At 35.9% G+C, this 12,606-nt stretch overlaps 1 protein-coding gene across 2 annotated transcripts; it reads right to left on the bottom strand.

Annotated features, from left to right (window-relative positions):
* Nucleotides 1-5,398: 5,398 nt before the first annotated feature.
* On the bottom strand, nt 5,399-11,309 carry slc30a1b (solute carrier family 30 member 1b). Of its 2 annotated transcripts, XM_073926838.1 has the most exons (3): nt 10,866-11,269; nt 10,494-10,772; nt 5,399-7,092 (listed from the first exon to the last, which is right to left on the bottom strand). In XM_073926838.1, exons 1-3 carry the CDS (start codon nt 11,062-11,064, stop codon nt 6,236-6,238), a joined length of 1,335 nt encoding a protein of 444 aa, XP_073782939.1. In that variant the 5' UTR covers nt 11,065-11,269; the 3' UTR covers nt 5,399-6,235. The 2 variants fall into 2 exon arrangements, with proteins under 2 accessions (XP_073782939.1, NP_001083052.2); NM_001089583.2 differs by having other exon boundaries at nt 6,082-7,092; nt 10,494-11,309.
* Nucleotides 11,310-12,606: the final 1,297 nt, after the last annotated feature.

The following is a 12,606-nucleotide window of genomic DNA, read 5'->3' as shown; positions in this document are numbered from 1 at the left end:
GCATCCACAAGATGGCAAACACGCAATAAAATTAAATTCAGACTGACAGTATAATGGATCTGTAAGATAAATGTGCATACAGCAGCACATCCATTCTTCACTTTCTCTTGATATCATAACACTGTTCTATTTCTTGCACTATGATGCAAATAACATTTTTTATGAATCTGCAGTACACCTTCATCATGTTCTTCATCATGTTCTCATCTTACACATGCTATTTTAGACGATTTCCATACTTCTGCAAAAATAGATATACAGCCAGAATTATTAGCCCCCCTTTGAATTTTTTTCTTGTTTAAATATTTCCCAAATGATTTTTACCCGAGCAAGGAAATGTTAGTATGTCTGATAATATTTATTCTTCAGGAGAAAGTCTTATTTGTTTTATTTTGGCTAGATTGAAAGCAGTTTTAAAATTTTTAAAACTCATTTTGAGGACAAAATTATCAGCCTTTTTAAGCTATTTTTTTGATAGTCTACAGAAGAAACAATCGTCATACAATAACTTGCCTAATTGCTCTGTCTATAGTTTGCCCATTTAACCTAGTTAAGCCTTTAAATGTCACTTTAAGCTGTGTAGAAATGTCTTGAAAAAATGTCTAGTCAAATATTATTTTACTGCCATCATGGCAAAGATAAAACAAATCAGTTATTAGAAATTAGGTTTTTTTTTTTTTTTTAGAAAAAAAAAAACAGAAGCATTAAACAGAAATCTGACTCCAATGGTTTAATCCATGTCTTTGGCAACGATATGTTTTGGGTGAGATCAGACCAAAATAGTTATTATAGTTGTGCATACACTCTACAGCAGTGGTCTCAAACACATCAGAACTCATAGTTTAGCTCCAACCACCTACATTTGCATTTACATTTAGTCATTTAGCAGACACTTTTATCCAAAGCGACTTACAAATGAGGACAAGGAAGCAATTTACACAATTATAAGAGCAACAATGAATAAGTGCTGTAGGCAAGTTTTAGGTAAAGTGTAAGAAGCAAAACATTGGTAATTTTTTTTTATTTAATTTTTAATTTTTTGCTGTACAGTTAGCGGTGGAGCCAGAGAGGGAATTGCAGATTAGTAAGGAAAGTGGAGACTAAATAGTTGAGTTTTTAGTCTTTTCTTGAAGACAGCGAATGACTCTGATGCAATTAGGGAGTTCATTCCACCAACTGGGCAGATTGAATGCGAGAGTTCGGGAAATTGATTTCTTCCCTCTTTGGGATGGAACCACGAGGCGACGTTCATTCACAGAATGCAAGTTTCTGGAGGGTACATAAATCTGCAAGAGTGAGAGCAGATAAGAAAGAGCAAAGCCAGAAGTCGCTTTGTAAGCAAACATCAGTTTTGAATTTTATGCAAGCAGCAACTGGCAGCCAGTGCAAACGGACGAGTAGCAGAGTGACATGTGCTCTTTTAGGTTTATTAAAGGCCTCCAATCTCCAACTCACACCCGCTGAATAGTCTCTAGTAGACTTTAATGAAATAACTGAATATAAACATGAGGCTGAAAAAAAAATGCTTATTGTGGAAGAAAACTCTCGAGGGTTTCGCATCTGCTCTCTTCATATTGTTATAAGATACATATTAGTACCTTTATAAAGGTACTTATTAGCACCTACAAATTACAAGAGGTGCGCTTTTGTACTTTTTAGGCATTAATACTGTATTTTACCTTAAACCCTAAGAGTGTAGGGCTAAGTACAAAAGCGATTAGTTGACTTCAATTCATTTCCCCTTCGGCTTAGTCCCTTTATTAATTTGGGGTCGCCACAGCGGAATGAACCGCCAACTTATTCAGCATATGTTTTATGCAGCGGATGCCCTTTCAGCTGCAATCTAGCAATGAAAGATTCGTTGACTTTACTTTTTAAAAATAAGTAAACCCGGTGCCTTAAAAATGATTAAGTAAATTAACTACAGTATGAGAATAATTAAAATAAATAAACTTAACAGGTTCAAGTTACAACGGGTTTACTCACCTTTTTAAATTAAAGTCAACTGTTATCCACACAGTTTTTTCATGTTGTCCCAAAACAAATCGATTAAGTAAGCTCAACTGTATTAACAAATTTAAGTGGATTGAACATAAAACAATTAACTTGTCTTCCAAAATCCTCAAGAGTTGTGTTGTTTCAGTTCATTTTCAATAAGTAGCTTGGAGAAGCAGCAAAAATCTTTTTAGTAATGAATCGCTTTGAATGGTGAAACAGCAAAGAGTGAAATTACCCCCTAAAAAGTCAGAATAAATCATAAAAAATATATATTTTTGCTGCGTATTTACTTATTTAAAATGAGCCGATCAACACAATTCTTGATTTTTGGGCAGGACAACTTGATTTTATGTTCAATCCACTTAAATTTGTAAAAAGAGTCAATTTATCTTAACCGATTTGTGTTGGGACAACATGAAGGAATTGTGAACCCAGCATTTCTACAGTCTAGATGGTGTGTTGTTTGCTGACTTAGAAAGTAATCGAATTATGATGTGTTTTTGTACCAATCTGCCAAGAGTTTCTTCATATTTACTTGTGTTTTACAGTAGTCTCATTGTAAGGCTTGTACTTTAACAAAGAGTCCCGTCTGAACTCGGGACCATTCTCACATGATAAACTCTGTCATCAGTTCAACAGTCAGCGAGTTTAAGCGAACTTTTCCACACTTAACCTGAATAATCTCCTAAAAAAAGCTTAATATCTCCTCACACATGGCAGCTAATCAAACCGCCCATGCAAGACCATCAATAACGGTCAATCAACTATGAATTGTTACAATAGTAGACACAGCTCAGGTCTCTTATCTTGGAGAATTGATTTGAAGACTATGCGATGACTGAATAAGAGCCATTCTCCATTGTTTTGGAACAGGGGCCCATACACTGCTTTACTGATTGCGTCACACTGGCCTCATTAAGGATCCCAATACTGCTGTTTCACAACAAACATCCCCTGATCCTCCAGAGTAGAAATCTATTGAAAGAATTCAACCTAGTCACTAAATACTTATCACGGTGCTTGTGTGCAGTGTTTGTGTGTAGTTCGCTCCAAGGTCCAGTGAAGACATGATCTGTTTGTACAGCTGTGCAAGGAGCTAGCAGGACGACACTGACTGACTTTACATCACACAATGACACTATGACATGAGTGACTCTTGAAATATATATACAGTATATTTACAGGGGTTTGGACAATGAAACTTCAACGCCTGGTTTTAGACCACAATAATTCATTAGTATGGTCTCGGGCCTCCTTTTGCAATCAGTACAGCATCAATTCATCTTGTGATTGACAGTTCGAAGGTCTGCACAGTGATTTTGACTAGGGCGTAGGTTTGCACCTGACATTGGTGGGGACGGGTAAATGAAACACCCAATAACGTATATATATATATATATATATATATATATATATATATATATATATATATATATATATATATATATATATATATATATATATATTTTTTTTTTTTTATATATATATAAATGAAAGATTCTCCTTGGGTATGCAACAGTTTGGGTGGTATGCTTCTTTGGGGCTTTTCCACACCGTAACTCTCCTCGTTGTGACAGTGACAGTGACGGTGAACTGATCAGAGAATAATAGATGTTTCACAACTCAAGATTTTTGCTCGTGGCACAATTGAAATTGCCATTTGGCATTGGCACGAGTGACCAAAGGTTTGGCTATAGCAGCCTGACCATGTATATTGATCCTTTGGAGCTCCTGACGAACAGTTTTGGTAGAAACAGGGGAGTTGTGGTGCACATTTAATTGTGCAGTGAGTTGGGCAGCTTTGGTTTTGGGCTTTTTTTTTTATACAATCTGGGTTAGCACCCATGCAATCCCTTTCAGACAACTTCATCTTGCGTCCACTCCTGTTGGGTGTGGTTTGTTCTTCTTAGTGGTATGCTGACATTACCCTGGATAATATGGCTCATGAATCATCACAGATACTTGTTGTCTTGGTCACAGATGCACACCTACAATTTGTCTTCTTATGAACTCCGATATGTCACCCATAATGTTGTGTGCTTTGTAATATTTTAAGCAAAACTGTGCTAATAGAATAAAGCATTAGATATTTATGTGGGTTATTTAATTATAATATATCTGATGCAAAACGGACAGTGTGAAGTCTTAATTATTATATTTAATTATGTATGAGTATTTATTGTCATGTCATGCCATTTTTTTCAGACTGGTCGATATGTAGTCATCTGATGGCTGGCAAAAGTCTTTTAATTTATGTAAATGTAAACCTTTTCTAAAAAAAATAAAAACCTGCTAATAACGTGATAATATATGAGTCACTGACAAAAAATGGGTTTTCAAACATCCAAGTAATGAAAATGTAATGCAGCTCTCGATTTTTTCTTCTGAGTAACAATGACTATCATACATTTTTCTCATTATTTCCAGAATACACTCAGTAAAACGTCATTCAGTGTAACTAAAGTATTGTCCAAAATAATTGTCGTTAGGTCAAGACTAGTTTGATTACATGTTTAAGGATCACAGTGCAGAGCCAAAATACTTTAAACGTTGCCATTATCCTTTAAACCTTTCTTTCAAAACTATTCTTCACTAGGTGTAATTGTAAGCAAGATGTATTTAAAATAGAACAATGATCCCTTACTCTTATTTATATAAATATCTATATATATATATATCTATATATGTATGTATGTATGTATGTATGTATGTATATATATAAATATATATATATATATATATATATATATATATATATATATATATATAAAATATAGTAAAATATTAGTCTAAAAAAACTAATATTTTACACAAATGTAGCCTATTCGTTACTCTAGAAGATAAAACATTATTTGATGAATAATAAGACATTTTATTTTCACCTCTTTTTTGAAACATTAAGGCACAATTTATTCACTTGTTTTTAATATGCTTTCTGCGTATATAAAAACACATCTGTAGACATCTGATCTTTGACCTATATATTTTAAAGAAATAGTTCAGCTAAAAATGAACATTTCCTCACTATTTCCTCACCCTTAAGTGGTTTCAAACCTTTATGAGTTTCTTTTATTCTGGTTAACACAAAAAAGTAAATTTTGTAGAAAGTTAAAAACCTGCAACCATCGACTTCCATAGTAGGACAAACAAATACTATATAAGTAAATAGTTACAGCTTTCCAACTGTATTTAAAAATCGTCTTTTGTTTTTGGTAGAAGCAAGAAACTTATAAAGGTTTGAAAGGAAAAAATGGTGAGGAAATGATAACAAAATTTTTATTTTTGGATGAACTATATCTTGAATCTACTTACATATCTTCACATATCTGGTCTCAAATAAGAACCATCCATAAATCTGTATTTGACTTTCATATGTGGTTCATACAGAAAACACAGCATGTCATTTTACACACCCTTTTATCTAAAACACACTGACTCCTGCAATAAGCAGATTCGAAACATTCTTTATAAACACACACACACCAATACAACATGAACCTGCATATTCTTGGATTATATCGTGAAACTATTAATAAAAAATAAACATCTGATATGTATATTCATCAATATATGTCTTCATTTATAACTATATTGATCTTTGAAGGGATAGTTCAACCAAAAATGAAGATTTCACTATTTACTTAATCTAAAGCTGGCGGTTCATTCGGCTGTGGTGACCCCAGATTAATAAATGGACCAGGCCGAAAAGAAAATAAATGAATGAATCTAAACATTAATGAGTATCTTTCTTCTGCTGAACACTAAAGAAGATATTTTGAAGAATGTTCAAAACCTGTAACCATTGACTTCCATGGTAGGAAAAACAAATATCATGAAAGTCGATTGTTACAGGCTTCCATAATTTTTCTAAATAACTTCTTTTGTGTTATTAAGAAACTCGTAAAGGTGGAAAACAAGTTAACAATGAATAAACAATGACAGAATTGTCTTTTTTTGGGTGAACTATATATCAAGCAACCATTGATAGCAAAAATACAAAGATAAAACTGCATTCTGTATGTATGTATGTATATATATATATATATATATATATGGTTTATATATAGATCACAGCACGGAGTCTAAAGTTGTTACGTTTAATCAACCCAAATCTCTGAAACATACTTCTGCAGTAATCAGATTTGCAATAATCCACACAATGGCCCTAATTAGACACATTTCCTGTGTATGAGAAAGCAGCCGTGTGCAACTCATGCAATATAATGTCCTCCTTGACCTAAACCGATGATTCCATCTCCGTATGTACAGCATCGTCCACCTTTTTCCCATCACCCCATTCGACAGCATGACTGTGAGGTTTATCATGCCTACATTTGGCTAACTCCTCCTCTGGCTTAGCCCTTTTGGTAGGATTACAACATAGTTTGGGTTTGCATTGGCTTCGGCAAGAAAGCTCACACTGGGGGTCACCAAACCCTTCAGAAAAGGCTGAAAACTCTGGTTGAACGGTAGTAGCGTGTATGCCTTCATCGTGGAAGACGTCTTTAATGCGTTTGGCGATGTCCATGTACAAAGCCGGATCGGTGCATTTGATGTGAGCGGTCGCAATAATGCGTGCACCAGCCAGCTGCCAGATATGCAGGTCATGAACTGCTAGAACTCCATCCAGGCTCTTTAGTTTGCCTTTCAGCTTGGGCATGTCGATCTGCTCGGGCACTGTTTGCAGGAGAATCAAAGCCGACTCTTTTAGTAGAGGGAATGTTGTGTAGAGCAAAATGCACACCATTATTAGACATAACGTCGGGTCGAGATAAAGCACCCAACATGGGCCGGCTACAGATATGGTTCTAGGGATCCGGTCGGGGGTTTTGGATATGCTCAAGACGGTGGTGTTAACATGGTGGTGGTCTGTTAAGTGGTTGTTGCGGCAGGGGTTGTAACAGATTTGGTCGCTGTGGCATGGGGTCCACACAAAAGTGAAGATCAAGGCGTTGACGACCACAACGATGGAGCCGAGCGCATCGCCGAGCACGTGCAGAAACACACCGCGCATGTTCAGCTGTGAAGCCGACTCGGGAGACTGATCCAGATCCTCCAATGAACCCTTGGCAGTGATCCTGATGTTCAGGGAGTCTATAAAAGAAGTGCACATAGTGAGCGAAATAGTAAAGAAAGTAAATACAATTCTGTTATGTTTTCAGTTACTTTATGAGCATAAAAAAGCAAAGCTAAAAGTACGAAAATCTGTTTGCCGAGACCTTTATTTCAGTGTGTTGATTGAATACTAAATATTCAGTAGGGAGCTGGGCTTTTTTGTGCATCATTACCTCATAGAAAACTACGGGTAAGAGGGGCGTGGTTAAGATTATTGTGATTGAAGCCATCAAACCAAGATGTCCTCGCTGCTGCCTACAACTTGATGACGTAGGCGATCGATAACCACGTAGCGGACTTTGTACCGCCCACTAAGGTAACACCCATGCTACTGTGATGGTTGGGTTTAGGGTAAAGGGAGGTGTAGCGATCGTCCTTGTACCGGCCACTAAGTGAATGCCCATGCTGCTGTGATAGTTGGGTTTAGGGTAGGGGGAGTTGTAATCGATTGTCAACTATGTAGTGGACCTTGTACTGCCCATTGAGGTAATGCCCATGCTACTGTGACGGTTGGGTTAAGGGTAGGGGAAGGTGTAGCGATCGTCCTTGTGCCGCCCGCAAAGGTAACGCCCATGCTACTGTGACAGTTGGATTTAGGGTAGGGGGAGGTGTAAGTGATCGTCAACTACGTAGTAGACCTTGTACCGCCCACTAAGGTAGCGCCCATGCTGCTGTGATGGTTGGGTTTAGGGTAGAGGGAGGTGTAAGTGATCATCAACTACGTAGTGGACCTTGTACCGCCCACTAAGGTAGCGCCCATGCTGCTGTGATGGTTGGGTTTAGGGTAGGGGGAGGTGTAACGATCATACCTGTACCGCCCACTGAGGTAATGCCCATGCTACTGGGATGGTTGGGTTTAGGAAGGAGGAGGTGTAGCGATCGACCGTACCTGTACCGCCCACTGAGGTAATGCCCATGCTATTGTGCAATTGGGTTTAGGGTACGGGGAGGTGTAGCAATCGTCCTTGTACCGGCCACTAAGGTAATGCCCATGCTTCTGTGATAGTTGTGTTTAGGGTAGGGGGAGGTGTAAATGATTGTCGACTATGTAGTGGACCTTGTACTGCCCAATGAGTTAACGCCCATGCTACTGTGTTGGTTGTGTTTAGAGAAGGGGGAGGTGTAAGCGATCGTCAACTACGTAGCGGACCTGGTCAACTACGCCATCAAGCTGCAGGCTGCAGTGAGGACTTTCTCAAACTGAAGTCAACAGAGAAGGACCACCATTCCAGACGCAGAAGCAATAGTCAGACTTTGATTGAAAATTAACATAACCTTTTTTTTTACTTGTATAGATTAATTGTTCACCTAAATATTGGAAATTTAGACGTTAAATACCTTATTAAACATTTTGAAACCGTTTGTTCAGCTTAACAATAATAGTAACAATAGTAATACAGTTTAATATGGGAATATATGCAGATAAACTACATTGCCCATGATGGTGTACAGTAATTTCCACAAATCAGAAAGTCTCACAGTGAGCAAAGCACAACAAACATATTCTTCAGCTCCGCGCAGTTCCACAAAGCAACAAGCACTTCATATAAACCTGAAATATATTCATGCTAGTTTTATATTTGTTTAAAATTTTTATTTGATTGTGTCATTAGCGACACACATAATTGTAGTTCTGTCATGACAACTGAGTGATTTAGTATATGCATATGGCAAAGTTGATGTGTTTGGTCTTTGTGGCATAGATCTGCTACGCTGTTTCTGCTGCTGTTTTGATTGTTATGGCTGAGCAAGTAGCAAGACATGTTACTCCCAATATAGACAATTTTGAGGGATGTAAACGAAAACAATGGCCCCAACATATTACATTTTTAATTTCAATAGCTTCCCAGAATCCAAAAAAAGCTACATATTGATAAATAATGTTATGATTGCTGTTTTAACATTGAGTTATGATTGAATTGCCTCTTGTTACAATCATGAAGTAGTTTGATAACAAGCAGGAAGTGTTTATGGCTCAATCACCACATTGATATGGTCTATATTCACAGAGTTTAATGACATAACTTTGTATTTATTTCTGTCATTAAAGCTGTGAAGTACACACTCTGGTCCCTTTGTCAGATTTTATACTTCTTTGCAAATCAAAGTATGTAATGTTGTTTTTCTCTTCATAACAGGTTAATTTGATTCATGCCTTATAATATTTAAACAAGGACTTTTTAAAATCCGTATGGCAAAAAATAACCGAAAACCGTCACACGTCACCGCTGAAAAAATGGGCCAAGATTGCAAAAATAATGAGTAGAAAAATAGGAAAATTAGGAATAGGAAATATTCTCAGTAGACGATTGCTACAGAGCTTTTATGTTTTCCTGTCATTTGTGATGACAATTTTAATACTGTACTTAGCATTAAAATCACACTTTTAAAATTCCCAGATATTTTATTACTTTTAAGGTTCCCACAATTCACATCTTAAATTTCTAGTCAATTGATGACTGGATGCAGATTTTCAACAGGAAAAAACTACTTATTTAAATAGATTTCTATTACCCCTTTAAAAACTGTATTAACTTTGATGACAATTCCAGGCTTGGAAAAAATCCACTTTTGAAACTAATATTTCAAGAATTTCCAGAACTGTAAAATCCCATGTTTAGATTTTAATCGCTTACATGTTTTTTTTTTTTTTATTATTATTGGAATGAAAGTACAATTTTACCATTCCCTAATATCCAGACTGATCATAACACTGAGCTCATGTGACTATACATTTGGTTACATAAAAAAGTATAATGAAAACACATGTGTTTATTATTATTAATAAAAAAACATTATCTGCATCAAATTAAATTCAGACAATTGATTTTACAATTATTTTAGATGCAGTATCTACGTTCATGTTTCAAACATGCATAAATGTCAGAATATTGCTCAAATATTGTCTGATTGTCATCCAACATTATGCTTATATTTACATAAAGGTAAACAATATACTATTTTTACCTGAATTAAACATTTCTTAAATATATGTATATTATATGATATCAATTAAAATGAATACTTTAAAAACGTATTTCTTGGAAATGGGTTAAACATTTCAGATTTGAAGATAAATAATTAATTATGTATAATTTCAATCAGTTAGTATTTGGGGCTGTACCATTACAATATTCTTGTTCTAAATATGCCAGGTAAGATTTTTCTTAGTATATATATTGTTATGTTACTTTTATAACAATGTTCACATTATAACAATGTATCTATTGAATGATGTTTTAGTGGGTGTCCTCTATAGATTCTGTAGCCCTTATTTTTGATCAGAAAGAAAATGTAAACACAATGTAATGATGATTTTAACTCTAATACACTATCATGAGGAGTTTAAAAAGTATTTTATTTTTGACCAACATAAATACCTGATTTCTGCTCGCAAGTGTGATCTCCTTGTGAACTGTTTATCATGAGAGTGCATGCTTCTTCGTGCGCTTTTGGTTTTTCTCTGTGGTTTGTCTGGTGCGCGTGAGAGTGTCCGGCGTGAGAGTGCCCACCATGCGCATGCCCGTGCCCACCGAACCCCGCGTGTCCGTGGAAGAGAAACAGACCGAGCACATTCACCAAAAGACCCGCAACACCGACCCAGATGACCACGCGTGGGTTCTCGATCTCATGCGGCTGCGTGTAGCGCTCAACGGCCTCTAAAAAGATAGTGAAGCAGAGGGCTGTCAAAAACACGGCGTTCACCAGAGCTCCCATCACTTCTGCGCGGATCCATCCGTACGTGTTCTTACTGGTGGATCGAGTGGTCTCCGCAAAGCTGACCGCGATTAAAGCCACTGTTAGAGCTATTACGTCCGACAGCATGTGAAAAGAGTCCGACAACATCGCGAGAGATGCTGTTATTCTGCTGACCACAACTTCCACAACAAAAAACACCAGCGTTAAAGTGAGCATGCACAGCAAACGCATCCGATTCTGCCCTAAACCCATTTTGTCTTCAAATTAAAAATGCAAAAAATAAAAAAATGTAAACAAAATGTTATTATTTACATTTCGCGATGGTTTAGATGATCAATGCTGCAAGTAAACGCTGTTGCTATAGGCAACTCACGAAATGTCAGTTGTTCGACGCATATAAGATACATTTCATTTACAGAGAGCAATAACTGTCTGCCATACAGGGTGATGATGGAGTAAAATGCGCGTGGATCCTCGGTACAAGTCAAACGAAACTTGAGACTTTGCACCCGGACCGGTGAACTTCTCTCCACACGCTCTGAGTGACTGCGAGTCTCTGCTGCGTCCCCATTGGCCGAATATCAATGCGTGCTGGAGTCACGTGGTCAAGGAGAAACACATTCTGCTGCCACTTCAGACGATGCAAATCAGTGCAATTAGAGCAAATGGACGAAAATTACTCCAAGGTGTGCAAAGATTAGGTGGATTGGTCATAAAGGAAGATTATCATTATCTATAAACTTCATTATTGTGAATCTGAGTCACATCAGTATCATGACCAACCCTGAAAAGACTGTGGATTGTACAATTATAAACTGGCTATATATATATATATATATATATATATATATATATATATATATATATATATATATATATATATATATATATAGGGCTAATAATTTTGATCTTAAAATGTTTTGTTTTTTTATTATTAAAAACTGCTTTTATTCTAGCCAAAATAAATAAGACTTTCTCCAGAATAAAAAATATTATCGGACACAGTGTGAAAATTTCCTTGCTCTGTTAAACATTTTTTAAGAAATATTTAAAAATCAAAATATAAATAAACAAATTCAAAGGGGGCTAATTCTCACTTTAATAATTCCTTGTCACTGGGGCAGTATCTCTTTATTGGTCAGAACTGTATCTTAAGACAAGGAAACAAATTTGTAGTTTGTACTTTTAAGGACACAATTTATACCATGGAAAACAAAATGTAGCTTTGGTTTTTAAAACCTGCAGATATAATATTGTATCTTCATCAAAGGTAAAAATTTAATCCATGAAGGTACCGCTACAGTGTCAAGACACTTTGTACCTGAACAGTGTCAAAAAGCTTACCAAACATTAAAGTGCCTTAAATGTTTAGTTTACATTATAGTTTTGTTTTACCAGTTGTTTTGTATCATTAATAATTAATGCTTTTGAGTTTCTTTTAACAAATGCTTGTAAATGATTTTTTTAGGTTTCAAAATGGAAATTATTCATAAATCACTTTGTAAAATAAATCATATTTATTTTCATTGATATTGTGCAATCCTCATGTACCTTTTATATTTATATTGTGTACCTTAATTTGAGTATACCATAAAAGGTATAGAACAGTATCATAAGAGGTATTTTCTGTACCGTATAAGGTATAAGGTACACAACTGAGGATGATTATTTGTACCACAGAGACTTTTTTTCTCAGAGTGCAAAGATAGATAGATAGATAGATAGATAGATAGATAGATAGATAGATAGATAGATAGATAGATAGATAGATAGATAGATAGATAGATAGATAGA

Source organism: Danio rerio, chromosome 17 (genome assembly GCF_049306965.1).
Source record: "Danio rerio strain Tuebingen ecotype United States chromosome 17, GRCz12tu, whole genome shotgun sequence".
Lineage (NCBI taxonomy): Eukaryota > Metazoa > Chordata > Actinopteri > Cypriniformes > Danionidae > Danio > Danio rerio.
This window is presented reverse-complemented; position numbering and strand designations above follow the sequence as displayed.

What these genes read in the sequence shown, in the direction of transcription:
- slc30a1b (NM_001089583.2), bottom strand. Translation starts at nt 11,064, where the DNA reads ATGGGTTTAGGGCAGAATCGGATGCGTTTGCTGTGCATGCTCACTTTA. An exon ending in CACTTGCGAGCAGAAATCAG is followed by an intron (nt 7,093 to 10,493) that starts GTATTTATGTTG and finishes CTTCTTTTATAG; the next exon opens with ACTCCCTGAACATCAGGATC.